Source organism: Hipposideros armiger, unplaced genomic scaffold (assembly GCF_001890085.2).
Source record: "Hipposideros armiger isolate ML-2016 unplaced genomic scaffold, ASM189008v1 scaffold_24, whole genome shotgun sequence".
Classification (NCBI taxonomy): domain Eukaryota; kingdom Metazoa; phylum Chordata; class Mammalia; order Chiroptera; family Hipposideridae; genus Hipposideros; species Hipposideros armiger.
Window position 1 is genome coordinate 3,841,114 of NW_017731374.1, and position 19,997 is coordinate 3,861,110.

The 19,997-nt window shown below is 38.3% G+C and overlaps 1 protein-coding gene across 1 annotated transcript in view; it reads right to left on the reverse strand.

The window, feature by feature from the left end:
* SVEP1 (sushi, von Willebrand factor type A, EGF and pentraxin domain containing 1) overlaps window positions 1-19,997 on the reverse strand; it is a 177,261-nt gene that overhangs the window by 55,621 nt on the left and 101,643 nt on the right. The window contains 14 exon segments of the mRNA XM_019635789.1: window positions 1,070-1,204; window positions 1,639-1,812; window positions 2,823-2,993; window positions 3,745-3,868; window positions 4,843-4,967; window positions 7,981-8,156; window positions 10,493-10,694; window positions 11,536-11,693; window positions 14,962-15,163; window positions 15,927-16,040; window positions 17,281-17,394; window positions 18,979-19,078; window positions 19,162-19,170; window positions 19,593-19,621. Of these exon segments, the coding sequence (XP_019491334.1) occupies window positions 1,070-1,204; window positions 1,639-1,812; window positions 2,823-2,993; window positions 3,745-3,868; window positions 4,843-4,967; window positions 7,981-8,156; window positions 10,493-10,694; window positions 11,536-11,693; window positions 14,962-15,163; window positions 15,927-16,040; window positions 17,281-17,394; window positions 18,979-19,078; window positions 19,162-19,170; window positions 19,593-19,621 (1,833 nt within the window).

The window sequence follows — 19,997 nt, forward strand, 5'->3', positions numbered from 1 at the left end:
CATGAAGGCCAGGGATACGCTGGATGATTAGACCAGAACTTTTTTTAATAGGCATTTAAATAATATTTTGAAACGTCAATGACTAACAAAATATATACAAAATTTATCTGCGCCCAAAGGGAGCTGTTTATTGGGTGAAACAGTGGTGGTGCCAGGGCAGGACTTAAAAGGGATTCGGTCCCTCTTACTTCCCCCAATTCACACCCATTTTTTTAAAGAGTAACTGATGTTCTCTCAAACTGATATAGAGAATGTACCAAAGTACATTTAGGAGAAGTTCGCAGCCTCACTTTTCAAGCAGACTGTGGATTGGATCGTTAGTCCCTACTATACGCAAATTTAGGGGCAGTCACCACTTCTAGGACAGGAAATAAGTTAAAGGGAGATTTGGGACTAGCTCTGAATAACAGGAGTAAACATAATATTTGAATTCTCAAAAGGGGAAGAGGTACTGATTCAATCACTCTGAAGATGATTTTGCCTACAAAAGCCAAGGACTTTAAATGAAATCCTCTCTAAAAGTAAACGCAATTGTAACACTTGATTTTGAGAATTCCTCTTTATTGTTTCCTGGTAGTTGCTTTGTCATGATAAATGTAGAAAGATATTAATGGATTGGGAGATGGGCCAGTATTATTAAAGTTATCCAAAAAAAACCCCCAGAGATGTGGGAAGGCAAGATGTCTATTTTATCCAGTGATATAATTCTGTGTGACTGAGTCAGAGGCAAAATACCAGCGACGACATGATGAAGCATTTTCTTTGCTCTGCTTGAGGCAGTGGAAGCCACTGCTTCTATTTCTAAATCTGCTGTATTATTCTCCTGCTCTGTAGGCATTTCCTCAACATCCTGGTGATAGAGTTGGTTCTCAGTTTTGTTTTTCAGACATTGGAAGTTGGGAGAGGCACAATGCTAATTTAGAGCACCTTTAGTTATTACTTATGTGCTCTTTTAAAGATGGTTTATCTACTTCATCTCCCCTTTGAAGTTGAAAATATTCTTATGTTTAAATAACATATATTTAAAATATACAGTTGAATAAAAAACTGAAATAGACTCCCCAATTACACATATAATAGCTACCTGCACAGTGTTTACCATCTCCTGTGTAGGGTGGGATACACCAGCAAACGTAGGATCCATTTCTGTTGATGCAGGAAGCATGCTCACTACAATCGGACCCAACTGCGCATTCGTCGACATCTAAAATGAAGACAGATCACAAATAGTAAAGCTCATTTTTCTTATTATCAAACATTTGTTTATACTTTTAAATCATTACACATCAGTGTGTAATGCTATTCATATTTTTATCAAATTTAAAAATAATAGTCATAATTGCATTGCAGATATACGAAAAAAGCTCTTTTTTGTTTAGGTAGGTTAAGTAGTTTATAGGTAGGCAAGTAGAAGAACAGGAAAAGATAAAGATACTCTTAATATGGAGCCTGGTAAAAATTTAAAACACGTTCGGCACCTCTATGGACAGCTGCTTTGCCTCCATGGTTTGCCCAGATCTTACTGGGATGAGATGAAGTTAACAAAGGAATGCATGAGAGAGGTCTCAGGAATTTGGGATGATTATCTCCCATGGAGCCTGACTAAACCAACACGGTAATTGCCAAGATTTATCTCACCAAGGCATGATGGTGAAATGCCATTCCAGCTCCCATTATCTGTACAGAACATCCTTGAATCTCCCAACAAATAGTAGCCATTGTTGCATTGATAGGTCACTGTGCTGCCAGCATGGAAGTCCTCAGCCGAGTAAAAGCCATTCTCCAAAGTGGGTGGCACCCCACAGCTAATGCCTGTAATGTGACCAGAAAGAATGCAACTACATTAGGGACAACATTCTCAAGGGACATTGTATGTATATTAAACCAGTAGTTAAGCATGAATTTTTCATTGTACACGAACATTAGATTAAGAGTGCCCTAGGGGCGGTAGCAGGTTGCAGCCATACCTGTGCCCTCAGCATCTAGCATATTGTTGGCTCACGGTAGGCATGCAATCTGTTCATTTCAAAAATATTTATGGAGGTCCTGCTACCTGCTAGACACTGTCCTATGTGCTGAGGTTACAGTAATGAGCCAAACAGACAAAATCCCTGCCTTATGAAGCCTCCTGTTTAGAGGAAGTAGAGAGAAAGAAACAGAGAAATCTACGTGTCAGGTGGGAATAGATGGAGAAACTTCCCTGGTTACCCTCCCTACAACAGACTTACTTCCACCCAACCCCCTCACCTTGTATTTCCCTACGTTGCTTTATGTTTCTTCACAGCCCTTACTTCTGACCCTTGCTATTCTTATTGCTATAAATAAATAATATTACATTTACATGTTATTTTCTGCTTCGGCTACTACAATGTAAACTCCATAAGAAGAGAGACTTTTTTCCTGCAACTGCTGCACCTCCAGAACTTAGATCAGTGTCCAGCACATACTAGGTACTTTAAAATTTTTTGAATAAATGAATGAATGGATGCACCCAACTCAAGAGATCTCTTCCTGTTTCCCCACCCAGAAATGAACCATCTCCCTTTGGGCTTCAGCCTTCATGGCTGGCTTTCTCTCCCACCCAGTTCCTTGTGCCACCTGGGGTGTATTCCCAGGTGGTGGTCTCTTTGGATTTCCATCTCCCACCTCCTTCACGGTGCCCAGCACATATGATTCATCGCACAAAGGAATTATACAATGAATACTTGCTATGCTTGCTACTGTGAAGTTGTCTAGCTTTTGTCAAGCTTTCCTGAAAAGTGTTTCTATGGCTTCAATATTTTTCAAGAGCTACGGAAATGCCTTCAACAGAGACAGCTCACGTTCACAGCGAGGGAGTGGTTGTGTCCACTGTCCTTGGTTCAGACAGTACTGCACAGGGTTCCCAACCATCTGGAAGCCTGGATCACAGAACAGGTTGATTTTGGAGCCTGGCTTTAAGTCCGCTGATGCAGTTCGCAGATGCGGTACTGATCCTTCTAAAGGTGGGCAATCTGAGGGCCAAGAACACAGGGACAGAGCTGGTCAGCAACAGCGTGGAGTCTCAGGAGGTCAAGGGCTTCAAGCCATATGTTGTTTCAGCATTTGAGGGCCACTCTACTGATACTAAAATCACGGGCATGCGAAGTGACTAGGAAAAAAACTAATTGAGTCAATAGACAACTTTTCCTCTTTTAGCAAAAGTCTGCTGAATATTTTTTAGAGGAAAAAATAGCATTTTAGGAATAATAAGGAAATATTCTTGTAAGTTATCAAACCATGAATTCTAGGAAATCTTCAGAAGTTTGTTTAAATACAGAATTTTGTGAGGCACTTTTGATCACCCAGAGTTTGACTCTTCAGCGTGTGGGTTGTAATGTCCGTTGCTTTTCACCCAGTGCTACCTGCCCCTCAACGGTGGCTAGAGAGACCACCCATCTCAAACAGGAGGACAGGACTTCAGGGAGCATTTAAAAAATTAACCATATCCCTCCCTCCTCTCATTCTATTTTCCTTATCTTATTTTACCTTTGTCCAAGTTTATTCCACAATTAACTTGTGCCCTGTTATACAGAATGTATGTAACTATTAAAAGAATAATACATCCTTCAAATGAAAGTAGGGTAAAAATGAATTACTAGGTAAACAACAGACTGACAGGCACACAATAATTCTGACCAGTGGAAAATTTTAGATGGTCTCCTTTTGCTAGAAAACCCTACAGTAGTCAAGAGATAACAGTATATAGGAGAAGGAAAGTCTCACCAGAACAGAAAACGCTCTTGGAATCGATCTTCACCTTTCCCATAATTCCTGACAGGAAATCAGGCCAGGCTAACACGTTTCCTTTACTGAGTTCCTCTGGGCATGAAGTAACCAATGATTTCACCTGAAAGTTTACAAACACATCTTTAGATCAACCTCACTTGTTTCATTAAGACAATGTTATATTAATTTGGTCCTATTAAAAACATTTGCAGATTTTGGGAGGTGGGGTGGAGGGAAGCAGGCTTTTGTATGGAATGATTTCAGGGCAATAGGAAAGTTCTTTTCCCTCTTTCTCTCTCTTCCACCCCCATCATTGCCTTTACCGAATGTTTCAAGGTTGCTGGAAATTCTGAATTCTATGCAAAGGAATTGTCTAAACCTTTGCAGTTTGTTAAGGTGTTGGAAAGGTCTCCCCTTTCCACTCTCCTGTCTTCTATCTCTGATCTAAACTTGAGGAAATTAAGGTTCAGGCAAGCTCTACCACTGAGATAACATTTATAGCAAACATTTATTAAGCCCTTACTGTGTGCCAACACCACCACCATTATACATGCAGGGTTATGTTCAATCCTGCCCAAGCCCCGTTACGCAGGTCTGTTGATTTATCTTTCATAGATAAGAAAACTGAAGCTTAGAGGGAATGATATGTTCAAAACTACCACTGTGAGTTCGTCATAAAACTGGGATTTGAACGCGGGCCAGACCTGCCGACTGGCTTTAACCACTAAGCTTGTCTTTTTATTCTCTGTGTTATGATCTTGTGCCAGCCTTAAATTTCTTCATCTTTAGTCAGAGGGTTTTGAAATATTATACTCTATGATTCTTTCCAGCTCTGAAATGACAAGCTTTAATAAAGTCATCATGTCCAATAAAATATTAAAACATCACCAAGCAACTGAAAAGTAGATGGATTGAAAGCTACCACAGATAACCTCTGCCTGGCTTAGCCTATGACCATAGCATCAAATGGGATTGGTTCTAAATTCCGAAAACCCAGAGGTTGCAATAAGATATGGCATCATTAGGCTGTTCACATTTTTACTAGGTTTGTACCTTTGTATCTCATTACTGTCATACACTGAAAATGGAATTGACCTGCTGTGGAGACAGGACATAGTCCCAGAGGTTGAGCTGGCTTATGGAGCCCACAAAAGACTCAGCTGGGTTGAATCCCTCTCCTTTTTTGTCTTGCTCTTGCCCAAGAACTAATGCACCACCACCTGAAGAGAGAAGAAGAGAAAAAAGGAGGAAAACTGGCCTGATTATCTGTTATTCCTAAAATGCTAACTTAATGAGAGCACAGTCAATATAAATGTATCAGGGACAATTACTGAAAAGCAAAATTATTTACATTTACTGCATTGTTTCATCAATAAGGACAAATTCATTGTTTTATATAGCAACTTAAAAAATAGTTGGAGGGGATTTAGACTATTATAATGGATTTATATAAATATTTGACAACATCTATATGTATACGTGTATATGCATATAATATTTTGCCAACAGAATAGGTAAGTCCTATTTTTCCCCCATTCTTCTAGGAAATTACCCTCCATGACAGACTACCAGTTGCTGCTCTTTATCTTCTTATTCTTAAGCCTACAAAGCTTAAATTTTTGCCACTAATTCCAAGGAATGCTCTAGTTGCAAGTGACTGCCTAATTGCCAAATGTAATGGAAATTTTTCAATATTCCCCTCTGGTGAGTTCTCTGTTTCATCTGTTTCTACTGACCACTTCATTCTATTAAAGCGTCCTTCCTGGCACACTGGATGGTCTGTGTCTGTCCCTCCAGAGCTACCCTTCACCCACCTACACTCTGCTTTGTGCCCCCCATGGTTGACACCTGTGGACTGCACCACCTGGTTTCCTTCTCCCTCTGGTTTGTTTGTGTCTGGCCAACGGAAGGACCAACCTGAGGTGGGAAAGTGGGATGATGGAGAAGTTTAATTTCCTGGACTCTTCCTCCCAGGCAACAGATGTAGTGGCTGCTTTCCCCTGTCTAACATCATTGTTCTTGCTGGGTGATTTCTCTCCATCACTACAGGTTTGCCTAAATTCTGGCAACAACTCCCACTTTTTGTCACTTTAGGCCCCTCCCTCATGATTTTCCATTGTTGCTGGTCATGGGTTATTTTACTATCATATTTTGGTTCTCTTAACCCTGCTCATACCTTTGAAAATAGTCCCTTCATTAACCTCTTTAGTTACCCTCCTTCTGTGTGCCACCTGTTTCCTGCCAGGAGCCTGACTGATTCCACTTGGTTTCCATGACAGCATCCTCTCCTGGTTCTGCTGGAACCTTTATGCTCATGCTCAGTCTCCATTCTCTGCCCCTTAGATGCTGATGTGCCCAGGAGTCCACACTGGCCTCCCCTCTTCTTCCTTCAACTGCTCTATCTGATCTCACTCACCTGCCAATCAATATCTGTAGATCCCTCCTTCATGATTTCCCAACCTATAACTTTTTCTTATAAAATTAACAATGAAAATTAATACATACACATGGAAGGAAAATTGAAAAAAAAAATGAGACAAAGAACTCTTCCTACCCAGAAATAATCATTTAACAGTTTCGTGGATTTCCTGCTAGTTTCAAAAAAAATTTTATTATTATATTTTTAGTGTGTGTGTGTGTGTGTGTGTGTGTGTGTGTGTGTGTGTGTGTGTGCGCTATAAATGCACAACTCAGGATCATGCTATATATGAGGTTTGAATCTTGCTTTTCTTCTTGAACATGTTTTCATTTCATGAGTTTTAATAACTATCTTATCATATGAATATACAATCCATAATTTGCTTAATTAATTAATTAAACCACCACTTCTTACTGGATACACTGAAATAAATACATTGATACATAAATATTTGATTCTTGGTAGTTGAATTGTTGGTTGCATCCAAAGGATTTCTCTAAGGCTCTTGATGAAAGTTTTTAAATTGCTTCCTAGAAAGCCTGTGTCAATTTTCACACTTGGCCAGAACTCTAGAAGAGTGTCCACCATGCTGAATCCATGCTAATGATAACTTAGCACTAAAAATTACTTTGTCAATTTGATATAAAGTTGTCTCACCCTATGGTTTTAGCTGCGTTTTTCCTGTGATTAGAATTTAAACTCATTATGTCTAAAACCAAATACAGAATCACCCCCCACAACCCCTGCTCTGATAGTTGTGCTTTCCCTAGAATTCCTATCTTAGTTTATAGACTCTTCAATAAGCCCGGTCATCCAAACTGAATCCAGTTATTCATCAAGCTCGGTCAATTGAGCTTTGCAATATTAAGGACCACTAATTCTTTCTTACTCCTGTGGTCAGACGACCATCTCGTTGGGTGGCTACTATTACAGTTTCCTTGTATTTTTTTCCTATTCGTTCAACCTACCTTTCACTCTTCTATAAGGGTTTAATTTTTTATAGATAGAAATGCTTTTTTGAACCCTAAATGAAATGTATGTTCATTATGAAAATATCAGAAAAGAATAAAGAAAATAAAAGTCAACTGCAATCCCAGCACCCAGAGAAAACATAATTGAAAATAAGAACACTCTAAATTAAACACAAAAAATGCCCACCATCTCACTTCACCTGGTAATGCCACTTCCTGTTGCAATACTTGTTTCCATATTTACTACAGGAAACTGCCAACCATTCTTCCTCCTATGACATAGGCTATAGAAGAATCTAGATAGAGCAAGCTTATTACCATGTACAATTCTGAGAGCTCTGAATTACCCAAGAATGTTGCATTCCTTCAAACTAAAATTCTATGAATATTTTCCTAAAAGTATTTTTAGAAGGGAGTTTGAGTTCTATTGGGAAAAGAGCATAAAAGACAGATAGCTTTTAGGAGTGCTCTGGCTTGTACAGGTATAATGGATATACTTGTAAACTGTGTATACTGATCACAAAAGAAAACCAACCAACAAAAACCCCAGCAATTAATCTCCTCTTTGGTAGGCCATTCAGTAAGTACCCATTGTTAGTTCAGCGTGTCTCTTAGTAGTCTTAATGAAGACCCAAAAGGCATTTCTTACAGAGAGTCACACAGCTCACCTAGGAAAAGTTTCTAATAATTTAAAGTCTGGATAATCAAGGGGTAGTAAATAAAAGAAATAACTATTGATCTTTGTCTAAAACCAAAGACAACACAGCTAGCAAATTTGATGTTCACCTCAGCACCACAACTTCTACTGTCTAATCAAATTTTATTCCTTTTGCAAAGACATACCAGGTATGGCTGCACCAACAGAGAGGCCCAGACCACCATCAGATAATTTCCCATCAATATAGACTTTCCAGGCTCCATCAGTGCTTGTCCAGGTGATTGCAATATGATGCCAATGGCCGTCATTCACAGAGGGACAGTCGGTTATCTTTTCCTTGCCATTCACATAAAGAACCCAGCTGTGGAAAGATTCCAGGGGACACAGTCATCAGCTATATGTTGTAATCCCATCTGTGGGACGATTTACTTTTTTTCTTTATTTCCCTTCTTTTTCTTTCTTTCTTTTTTTTGTGGGTAAAGCACTTCATATAAAACCATTACTTCTTTTTCTCCACTTGCTCATATTTCACAGAAGCAGACTTGATTTACTAATTACACTTTATGGTAGCTCGCTGAAATTTTGTTTTTGTTTCTTAGACACTGAGGGGTAGGAAACAGTCTTAGGATGAGCTGAGAGAAGTTGGCCCAATTTGAAACAATTCCGCAACTGTCTATTCCGGAGAGAGTGAGTAAAGAATGGAAGGAATGAGAGTTGTGCAAACATCAGATTGGCTGCTTTCCTCTAGAACGTATGTTCCTAAGACCAGGAAGAAACTTCAGAAAGTTAAGTTCCGTCTCTCGGTTGCCAAAGCAGTCACATGGCAGACAAAGTATGGGGATCCAAAGAAGCCAAGTTTGTTATGTGGAACTAAACAAAGGTGAGCAGCCACAAGGTGGTTCCAATAACCACGTCACTTGGGGAAATGTCAAAGATAATAAGCAGTTTAAAGTGAAATATCTTCAAAAGCAAATGGAGTGGACTCCCCAAAAGGGCATTGGTCCATCTGGCCCCCTAAGAAATGCTTACAACGTTATTGATTGTATTCCTTGGACTGTCTTTTTCTATCCCTGAGGCCATATTGCAATTACCAATTTGTATTTGGGGATTCCACTTCATAGTTGATGTAGAGGCCTGACCACCGCATTGTATTTCTGAAACTGATGTTGAATAATACTGTATGTCAACTATAATTATATATACATATAACCTCGGGACACGGAGTAGAGTGCGGGAACGGATTCAATGGAATTGTAATAGATAAGCATGATATCGGGGGTAGGAGGGCAGTGGATGGGGGGAGGGGGGTTGTTACTTTGTGAGGGTGAAAAGGGTAACTATTGCATTGTTCTGTACACCTGAAACTAACAAAAAAAAATAAAAAAATTAAATAAATAAATTTTAAAAAAAAGCAAATAGAGAAAAAGATTAGGGAAAATTAATAAGGAAGATAAGAATTCATTAAATACCTCTCTCCCAGCTTCTTCTCAGTCCCTATTCAAAGATCTTTATGATGACATTATATTTTTATTATATTGTTTCCCCTCTGTGTTTTCCCATTATCCTCCTATTCATGTAGGCAATGGATTCTTTCTACATATTTCACCTCCAGGGAGGTTTTGCAAATTGCTTGGATTTTGTTTCTGAAAGCTCATGTCCACTAAAAAGAATAGGGTTTGAGGATGGGAAGATTTCCACCAGAATAGTGACAGTCCCATGGGTTGAGGAGAAGAAAGGGCTCAGTGGGTCTTTGAGGCATGCAATCTGCTCAGTAGCAATTGGCCACAAATTTGGGTGCATATGAGAGAAAAAGGCCCTGTGGTAAACCACAGAATCCATCTAGATGGAATGCATAAACCTCAGCCTTGCCAAGGATTCCACATGTGGCGAAGAGCAGTGGTCCTGAAGTGATCATAGAGCTCAGGCAATGGACAGCTCAGCAATGAGCAATGTGGACAGATGACCCGTGATGGAAGTCCTATCCAAGTCTGTGGATCTTCAGCAAAACTCTGTGGGTTTTAGATAATCTGTGAGAATATGAGATAGGAAAAGCCCTCAAAAGTGAAAGAAAGCAGAGAAACAACTGAGGTTGAGTGTCCTGACAGCCCACAGGGATGTAGCCCTGCACCTGGATTTCACTGACCCCTCCCCCCCCCAAAAAAAAAGAAAAGAAAAAAGAAAGAAATGTCATCTTGCACCTCTGAGTTTGTAGACTGATACCTATTCAATATTTGTGTATCCCATGGGTCAACAATGTTTCTGAAATCCCTTGACCTTGGGAGGCCCTGATGTGTGAAAGAAGGAGCACCAGTATTAAGAGCTTGAGACTTGACTCTTCCACTCCCAGAGTGTGAGATTTGGGGCAAATCATTCAGTTTCTTTAAAATTTGTCTTACTGTCTGTAAAAGGGGCACAAGTTCCTCAGGTCGTTGTGAAGATCAAATGAATTACTTAATACTTAGTAGTACTGAGTAAAATACCAAGAAAATACTTAGTAAATAGCAAAATACAATACAAGTATAAGGTGTTATCACTAACCTTTCCCTTCTTACAGAATCTGTCCATATGCTCTATTTGATGATTGTCACCCTGCTGTCCTACTGGAGCACCTGCCCCCTCCCCTTCCCAATATCAGTTCTAACATGGTCTTGGGATAAGAGCCAAAGCGCAGCCAAAGAGCCTGCCATTTCTGCTTACCCATTATAATCAGTCAGGAGGAAGGTATTATCACTGCCATTCTCGAGTGCATAGGAGATTGGCGTTCCATAGTTGTTGCTATCAGAGGACTTCATCCAGAATGTGCAGGTGACAGCACGGAGAGTTGGAAGCACGCCATCTAGCATGACGTAACCGTAAGTACCAGACACTTCAAAATCCAGGTTAAAACCCATAGACTGTTCTGCAACAAATAAGAAAAGTGTGCAGATCATGGCACTTGCGAGGCATTTTCCAATTGTCTAAGGCAAGCAGCGGGTACGCAGGACTATTGTCAAGGAAGCCATTTCGTTAAATATGGTGATCTGAGAAGTAGTCTCAAAATGAAATACATACGATTTACAAAATATAAAACACATTCTTTTAAATGAAATAATCAGTGAGTATCTAAGGTTGGAAAAGGACTCAGTAGTGAAAGGAAGTAGAGGAACAGGGAGTAGCTGGAAGGAGAAGCGGGATTGTGGAGTTACTGAAGATGAGAAGCACTAAATAAACATGGCTACATGCTGCTGGGGATGGGTCAGTAGAGGGGAGTAACTGATACATGAGGGAAGGTGGGGTGCCTGTCAGGGCACCATTCCGTCCCTACTCAGGCCTCTGGCTCTTCCCTATTTCATGATCAATACAGCTCTGCCCCAATCCTGCATATTTCACTCAATAAAACAAAAGTCCTACAGTTAAGACTCCAGCACCCTGAGAAAGCAGTTTTCACACTGACTCTCAAACATGCCTGTGGCCTCTGACCTAAATCAAGTGGTTTACCAAAGTATCCCTTCTAAATGTGTAGACTGTGAAGAGTTCTGCTACGTTCAATTTTCTCCATTCCCCACCTAAGTTTCAGTTTCCTCATTAGAGCTATTGTGGGTAAGATTACCTAGTGTATTGAATGGCTGTGAAGATGAAATAAGTACAAAATGCTTAGCATAGTTTTTTGTATATACACGTTGCTTGGTGCAGGCAAAAATCGATAGTTGTTGCATCACTGTTTTTAGTATTTTCCTTAATGACACTGAGATCATATATACCTGTTTCACACCTGCTGCCTGAAAATCCCGGCCGACATTTACAACTAAAGGAGTTTAATTTATCCACACAGGTGGCCTGATTTCTACATGGGTTAGACTGACATTCATTGATGTTCAATTCACAGAGTGGCCCTGTGAAGCCCGCTGCACACTGGCACCTGGAAGAGAACAAATGGAACAATTAGAACAGCTGTAGAAAGGCATTAGAGGGTGTCCCCATTTATGATAACTCATCTCCAAGGACTTTGAAAATTGAAATGCTGAAACACATCTTCCCCATCACAACATTGCTTTGACTATGCATCTTTTTTTTCCTCTAGTTCATCCAATTAAACCTATTTAAGGCAACATAGATTTGAAATGTTGTAGTCGCAAAACTAGAATAGAAAGTAGTTCTAGTCAAGGTGAAGTATTATTCACACATTGGTGCTAATTCTTATTAGCACCACAGAAATGCTAGGACAAAATATAAAAAGTTCACATGCTGTTCTAAAGGCTTGACATATATTGATCAATCTTTATGACAATGAGGCAATATTATTATTATTATTCTCATCTTACAGATGAGGAAAGTGTGACTCAGAAAGTCTCATTATTAAGTGGTAGAATAAAATTTTGAGTCATCCAGTGTCGTGTTCCTCATCAGTACGCCATCATCTCTGCTGTATACAGCACACCATTTAAACCCATCGGAATGGAAATGTACCTGATAGTGTCAAATACTGACAAGGGTGCTGTGAAATGGGAAATCTCATAGAGTGAGTAGAACACACTTTGGCAATGTCAGGGGAAGTGGAGAGTTTGCATTCCCAGAGCCCTGTCTACCCATTTCTAGTTATGTGGAGACTATTGCACAGGTGCACAAAGGCACAAGTAACAAATGTTCCCAGCCATGTCATTGTAAATGCTTATGGAGAGGAGAATGGGAAAATAAGGCATGGTATGGTAAAGCAATGGAATACTCATAAGCAGTTGAAATGAGTAAACTAGAGCCAAATGTATCAACCTTCATAATACATAATGTTGAGTGAAAAAAAACACAACAAAAAACAAATCACAAAAGGGTATATATATATCGGGGGTGCCAAAAACATGGATACAAGTGGACATGTTGGTCAATGTTGCTCAAGCAGTAGTTCGCCATAATCAGAAGTGTCTGGACACTGCCGGTAACTACTCTGAGCACCTCTTGTAATTGCAGAGGTCAAACGTGACTTGTATTCTTCATCTTTTGTTATCAGTCTATATTGAGTATTACAATTTTAATACGGTTTTCCTTTCTTAAAATGTATACACATGTTTTTGGCCCCCTCTGTATATAGCATAGTGCAACTTATGTAACATGTGAAATAATACTGTGTACTGTTTATGGAGTTTTATATGTAGTAAAATATAAAGTCTGAATGAGAAAGGTATACACCAACTTTAGGACAGTGGTTACCACTGGGGAAGAAGAGGAATGTGTGTGTGTGCGCGCGCGCGCGCGCATTGGACAGACCCCAAATCTACCTTTAGAACTTATTCTTTACAACAAAAGATATATATCAAATATGGCAAAATGCTAAGGTTTGATCACTACTGTGCCGAGTGCATGAGTTTTATTATTTTTTGTAATTTTCTGTATTTCTAAAATATTTTTTGACTAAAAAGGACCTGTTCAATAAATGTCAGTTACTATTGGTACTAACACATTTATATAAGAAACTCGTTGATATCGGCCTAAGGTGATTAATATGAAATAAATGGTTTTGGAGGGTTTAAAAGAAAATCTGTTAGAATCGGAGGGGATCTTTACTGAGTTCTCTGCTTTTAATGGTAAGTCTGTTTTGGCTAGAATTTCACTTATCTTTATCCTCCCATGTTTGATATCATTATAGAAACCCAATAACCTTGTTTGTGAAATAGGTTCACTTTGGTGACAACTAACATGCCTTTCAAATTAGGAGACTTTACTTTTACCTTCCCTCTAGTTAGGATTTCGACAAATTTTGTATGAATCAATTGTTTTGGATCCTGGAGAGAATTTGGAACTTGGCTGTTCATCTGAAAGTTTCTTATTGCCTATGGTTAGGTGTTATATGCAGAAGATGTAAAAAGCCTATGATGTCACGCTGATAAGACAATTTCCACATTGAGAGTGAAAATCTCATTGGCCGAATTGGCTTCCTATTTCTTCTGGATAGGACTTTGGCTATTTGTTGGGGGTCAGTAATGGAAGGGGGCTAAACCAGGAGGCGGCTGGGAAATGTTACAACTGGGGTGGACTTTTTTTCCTTTTAACTTATCTAACTAGTGGTATGTTGAGGACAATAAAGTTTCCTAAGATTCTGCAAGCAAAACTGGTCTGTCTTTTGTACCGCAGAAGCCACAAATCCTGCAAGGGGAAGGGGACAGGATAGGGCTGACTTGATAGTGATAAAGGAGAGTGTTGGTTCTCAAACTGTATTCTACTGGCATCCTAAGAGCTGCCTCAGGAACAACAAGTCTTTCTCCCCCAGAAACACTACTATTTTCAACTACAAAAGCTTAGTTAGCCTTTATTATTTTATTTGATTACATTCATATCAGATTTCTTTTGAATCAAGGGTTACTAAACTAAAAAAATGTTGGAAAACTATGGACGTAGAATGTAGACTGTGACAGTATGATTGCACAGTTCCCTTTGACTTTAGCTAGTGTGAAAATTTCAGCTAAAAATATAAAAGATTTACAAATGAGTTTTGTCTAGTGCTTCTGTATTGGCTTCTTGTGGAATTGGGCTTCCTTTCATCTTTTATGCCTCTCACATCCACCGGCCCTCTGTATCTGTGGGTGCCTCATCTGCAGATTCAAATTCAATCAACCACAGGTCGAAATATTTGAAAATATTCTTTAAAAATGTTATGTTGTTGCTGACACGTATTAGTTAGGCGAACCATGGTTGATGGCCTGTACTGAATATGCCCAGATATTTTTCTTGTCATTATTCCCTAAACAATACAGTATAATGACAACTTACATGGCATTTACATTGCAATAGGTATTGTAAGTAATTTAGAGATGGTTTAAAGTCTATAGGAGGGTGTGCATAGGTGATATGCAAGTACTATGCCACTTTATATAAAGAACTTGGGCATCTGTGGATATTGGTATCCATGGGGGTCCTGGAACCAATTCCCCCCTGATACTAAGGGATGACTCTAGAGAACAGTGGTTCCCAAATCCGGCTGTGCATCAGAATCATTGGGGGATTTATATCATACAGGTTGTCTATTTTAAAATTACAGACTTAGTAAATCAGAACCTCAGGTTGTTGGGAGATTCTACTGTAGCCTATCATTGGGCTAGGATTTGGAAATGGTGGACTTGGAACTCCATCAAGATTGCAGAATGACTGAACATTTAAGTAAATAAAAATAGTAGAAAGAACAAGACTTAGTCCTTTACCTGAACCTATTGGCACCATCTTTACAGGTGGCTCCATTTTTGCATGGTTGACTGAGACACTCGTCCATGTTTTTTTCACACCGGGTACCCCAAAATCCAGGTGGGCATTTGCACAAGAACCTCCCAACCTGATCTTCACAGATGGCATTATTTAAGCATGGGCTTGACTGACATTCGTTGACTTCTGTTTCACAATGCAGGCCTGGGGATGGGTGAGGACAAGAAAGAGCGCAAATGTTAACCCCCTGGGGAAATTGTGTTTAAAATATTCACTTCTTAGAGGACACTGCTTCTAAATGGAGGCTGCAGAGCCAATGGCCTATGAAACTGGTTTGAGATCCATTCTTTAATGAGTTCTGGCTTTTATAAGTCATTTTAGAATTGCATTTTGATTATCTGCTCTTTCTAACTTATGTCTTTCTGAAACTAACATTAGTAATAGACATCTAATTTAGATAATGTTAAAATATAAAACTAGCAAATTTAGTTCAAAATTTTCTTCTGTTTCTTTGACCTTTCCTCTTCCCTTCACTGTCCATTTTTTTTTGGACATGCTCTTTATCAATTAAATATATATATATATATTTTTTTTCTATAATATTTAACCATATTATTTAGCATCCATTTGCTATATTATCTTATATAACTTATCTCTAGCTCCTTCTCAAATGTTTGTCTTAGCATATAAACTCGACTTCTCTCTCTTTCTCTCTGTCTCTCTATAAATACACACTACACACAAAGATATTTTTTCTGAACTATTTTAATAGAGTAAATTGCAGATGTGATGCCCTTTTACCTCTAAATACTTCAGTGAGAACGTCCTTAAAAATAAGGACTTTCTCTTATATACTCATAGCACATTTAGAAAACCAGAAAGTTAACATATATAATGTTAGTAAATGTAATAATCTGTGGTGTTTATAGGACTTTTAGACAATGTAGGCAGAATGGAAACATCTTACCTATGTATCCTTTCACACACGTGCAGTGATAGCCAGCCAAGCCATCAACGCAAGTTCCTTTATTTAAACAAGGACTGGAAATACACTCATTTATATTTTCTTCACATAGTTGACCTGCAAAGAATCATAGTATATTTAAGTTGGAGAAAACCTGGAAGGACTTTAAGACTAGCTGTTTTCAAGCAAGTTGTTCAGGTGTAAGAGCAGAACAATTGGAAATCATGGCTAACATGTTTGTGAAAACTTCTGCTCTTTGCCAAATACATTGAAATAACATGTTTTCTTCCATTCTGCAAATGGTGAAAATTTTCTAGTGAGAAATGTGATATTTTCAGCATGCAATGGAAAATGACAACCATGAATATGTAGCCATTTTTTAGTTAAGAAGTTGTGATTTTGTTTTAAAATTTTTTATCATATTGTTTATTTTTATTAAGTTTATTGGGGTGACAATGGCTAGTAAAATTATATAGGTTTCAAGTGTACATTTCTATAATACATCATCTATATATATCGCATTTGTGTGTGCAGCACCCACAGTCAGTTCTTCCATCATGATATACTCGTATTTGTTTGCTAGACTTTCGCCCCTCTTTGAGTTTATCCCTTGAGTTTTTAACATGACTTATTTATCTACTAATTGCAGGTGTGTACCCCTTAGCAACATATCCTCAATACCTCCACCCACCAGCCTCTGGCAACCATCATTCAGTACTCTGTTTCTATGAGTTTGGCTTTTTCAGATTCCACATATAAGTGCAATTGTACAGTATAAATCTTTCTCTGTCTGACTTATCTCACTTAGCATAATGTCCACAACTTTCATTTATGTTGTTGCAAATGGCAGGATTTCCTTCTTTTTTTTATGGCTAACTAATATTCCATATATATATTCCATATATATATATATATATATATATATGGAATATATATAGTTTTTTTTTCTTTTCTTTATCCATCCATCCCTTGGTATACACTTAGGTTGTTTCCATATCTTGGCTATTGTGAATAATGCTGCAATGAATCACAGGGCTATAGATATCTCTTTGACATAGTGATTTTATTTCTTGGATAGATACCCAGAAATGCGATTGCTGTATCATATGGTAGTTCTATTTTTAATTTTTTGAGGAACCTCCATGCTGTTTTCCACAGTGGCTATACCAGTTTGCATTCCCACCAACAGTGCACAAGGGTTCCCTTTTCTCCATGTCATGTCCAACACTGTTATCTATCTTTTGATAACTCATTCTAACACGCGTGAGGAGATAGTGCATTGTGGTTTTGATTTTCAGCAATGAAATTTTCATGACTCCAAGGTTTATATTGTAAAAACAAGAAATTTTCCCCTCACCTGTGTAACCAGATGGGCATTCACAAAGGAATTTCCCAACTTGGTCTTTACAAATTCCATTGTTGAGGCAAGGCAGTGAGCTGCATTCATTAACGTCTACTTCACACTTTAGGCCTAAAATGCAAATCAAACACTGAAGGACAATCAAAGAGCGGGATTAAGAGAAACAGAATCATGATCATTAAAAAGCAGTCACCCCAATAATGGTTTATAAGAAAAAAACCAGTATTTGTTAATTCTACTGTCTAGTTAAGTATTTAATAAAGGCACTTTCTAAACAGATTCAAGATATCCTTATAAGGCTACATAAAAGATAGCAAAGATCCCAATTTAGAAGATGGGGGGTGGGGAGGGAAACCTGGAAGCATAAAATAAATGCAAGAATTCAGTTAATTCCAAAGTGAAAAATATAAAGTCAAATATACTTGCTACCAAGGTCACTTGGGTGAAGGGTAGGGGCGGGGCTACATCCTACCAGGTCTCAACTCATATGGCAGGTGTCCCAGAGTGGGACTGCTTCTTCCCTAGGGTACACACAGGGTATCTATGGGTTAGCTCTACCAGAAACCGTGTTCTTCTTCTATACTGTGGGTCTCAAAGCGTGACCCCTGGACCAATAGCATCAGCATCATCTGGGAACTTGATAAAAATGCAAATTCTCACACCTTCCCCAAGCCTATTGAATCAGAAATTCTGGGGGTAGTGGTCCAGCAATCTGTGTTTCAACAAGCCCTCTAGATAATTCTGATGCACATTAATATTTGGGAACCACTGTCCTACATTACGTTTTTTCTCAACTACCACTCATTTTTAAAACGCTAGGACAAGCTCCATTATTTCTTATGAAATGTGATGACAAAGGTTTTTATAAAAATTGAAACATGTGCGTGCATGCACACACATGAGCAAGCTATAATAAGTGGAATGCGAATATTCTTGGTAGCCCAGAGCTATATTTTGTTTTCCTACTTTCCTTTTGTTTATTTTGTGGTGAATTCTTTTACTTTTTCCTCATTAACAACATTTTCATGTTGTTTGCACAAAATTTGGCAAAATATAAAAACTTAATTTCTAGAAGAAAACAGATTGTAAATAAATTGCAATTATTAAGATATAGTTCATTTCCCCTCAAAAAATTATGTTTCTGGACAGAACTGGAATGCAAACCAAACTGCAAAAAAACTTAATTCTTACATAATTCCTACATAATCAAGTCCAAAGCCACAGTGTTTTTCTAAGCCCAACTTCTAGAAAAAAGGAAACAGAACAACAAATCACAGCTATTCACAAGAACCTCCACTAGTATGAAGCAAATAAGGGAAACTGGCGTTTGTTTAAAAATGTTTATGCTGAACAATCTGTTCTATGTTGAGTGTCATGCATTTAATTTGTGTTACAGTGAAACCTTGGACATGGCCTATGGAACTGTATCCCAGTTTAAATTGTAAGTTATGATGTGACCTTTACACAGAAAACAAAATTCTCAGTTCTTCCTCTAAAATGTGCAAAGAAAACTTTCATTTGTAAGATATGTATACTTTTTTCCACCTGTTGGTTTACCTTGTTCAGCCAAATTTTTGTGCATTGATATAGCCTAATGCATCTTAAAGAGTTTCTTTTTAATGTTCCAAAGTTCGATACATAAGTCGCAATGAGTTCCTATGAAAAATATATTAAATTTGAATTTTTCTATGTTACCTGTATATCCAGGTGGACAGAGACAAATGTAACCACGCCCAAGTTGTTGGCAGGTTCCACTGTTGTGGCAGGGGTTTAAGAAGCATTCATGGAAAACCTGCTAATGGCCGAAAAGGAATCTTTCAGAGACAAAACACTCCATTCATTTCAAAGCAATCCTGATTAGGCAGTTAGGTTTGCAACATTAGACAGCTGGTTCCTGTTTCCAGGTGAGTTCACTCAAGCTAACTGGACTGCTGCCGGAATAGGGCTAGTGCCGGCCATATATGGGCACAGATGATATATATATTATTCTTAAGTGAAGTTCTGGTAAACCCAAGCACTGTTTCTAAACACTGGCTGTGTTTAGCATCCATTTGAGGTGTTTTAAAAGTATACTAAGGACTGGTCCCAACCCAGACCAGCTAACTCAGCATCTCTGGGAGTATGATCTGTGCATCATTATTTTGAAACGTCAACAAGCAGATTCCAATATGTCTCCAGGGTCGATAGTTACAGCTCTAGAATTGCTTATAAATTTCTGTGTCCACTAGGCTTAGTTTCAAATATGACTTAAGAAGCCCTTACAAGTCAGTATGTTTGGACAAAGCTGAAGGAAGTTGAAATAATAAAACCTCATGACCCTCCTTAAAAATATTTAAAGCTAAGGAATTTATCATGACATTGGGCAAGATGAATGCAGAGTAATGGCTGAGTCTACCAGATTTAGCACTAATCATTACTCTTGATTAGTATTTTTAAAAAATAAATGGAAAACAATTAATTTAGCTATGTTCATGAGTTATGCTTAATTTTTTTAAACCCACACCTTACTGCAATAAATGATTTTTTTTCTTTGCAGACATAAAAATTTAAAATAATTTTCATGAAAGTTGAGTAAATCTTCCTGCCAATCAGAAAAGGCCTTTGGCTAATCCAAACGCCCTTACTCAAATGATGGGTTATGGCTGTGGTAAGTTAATTATTAGTGAATTCCCACATCTACACATTCTCTATGCCAGACATTGCTGGGAAAAAAA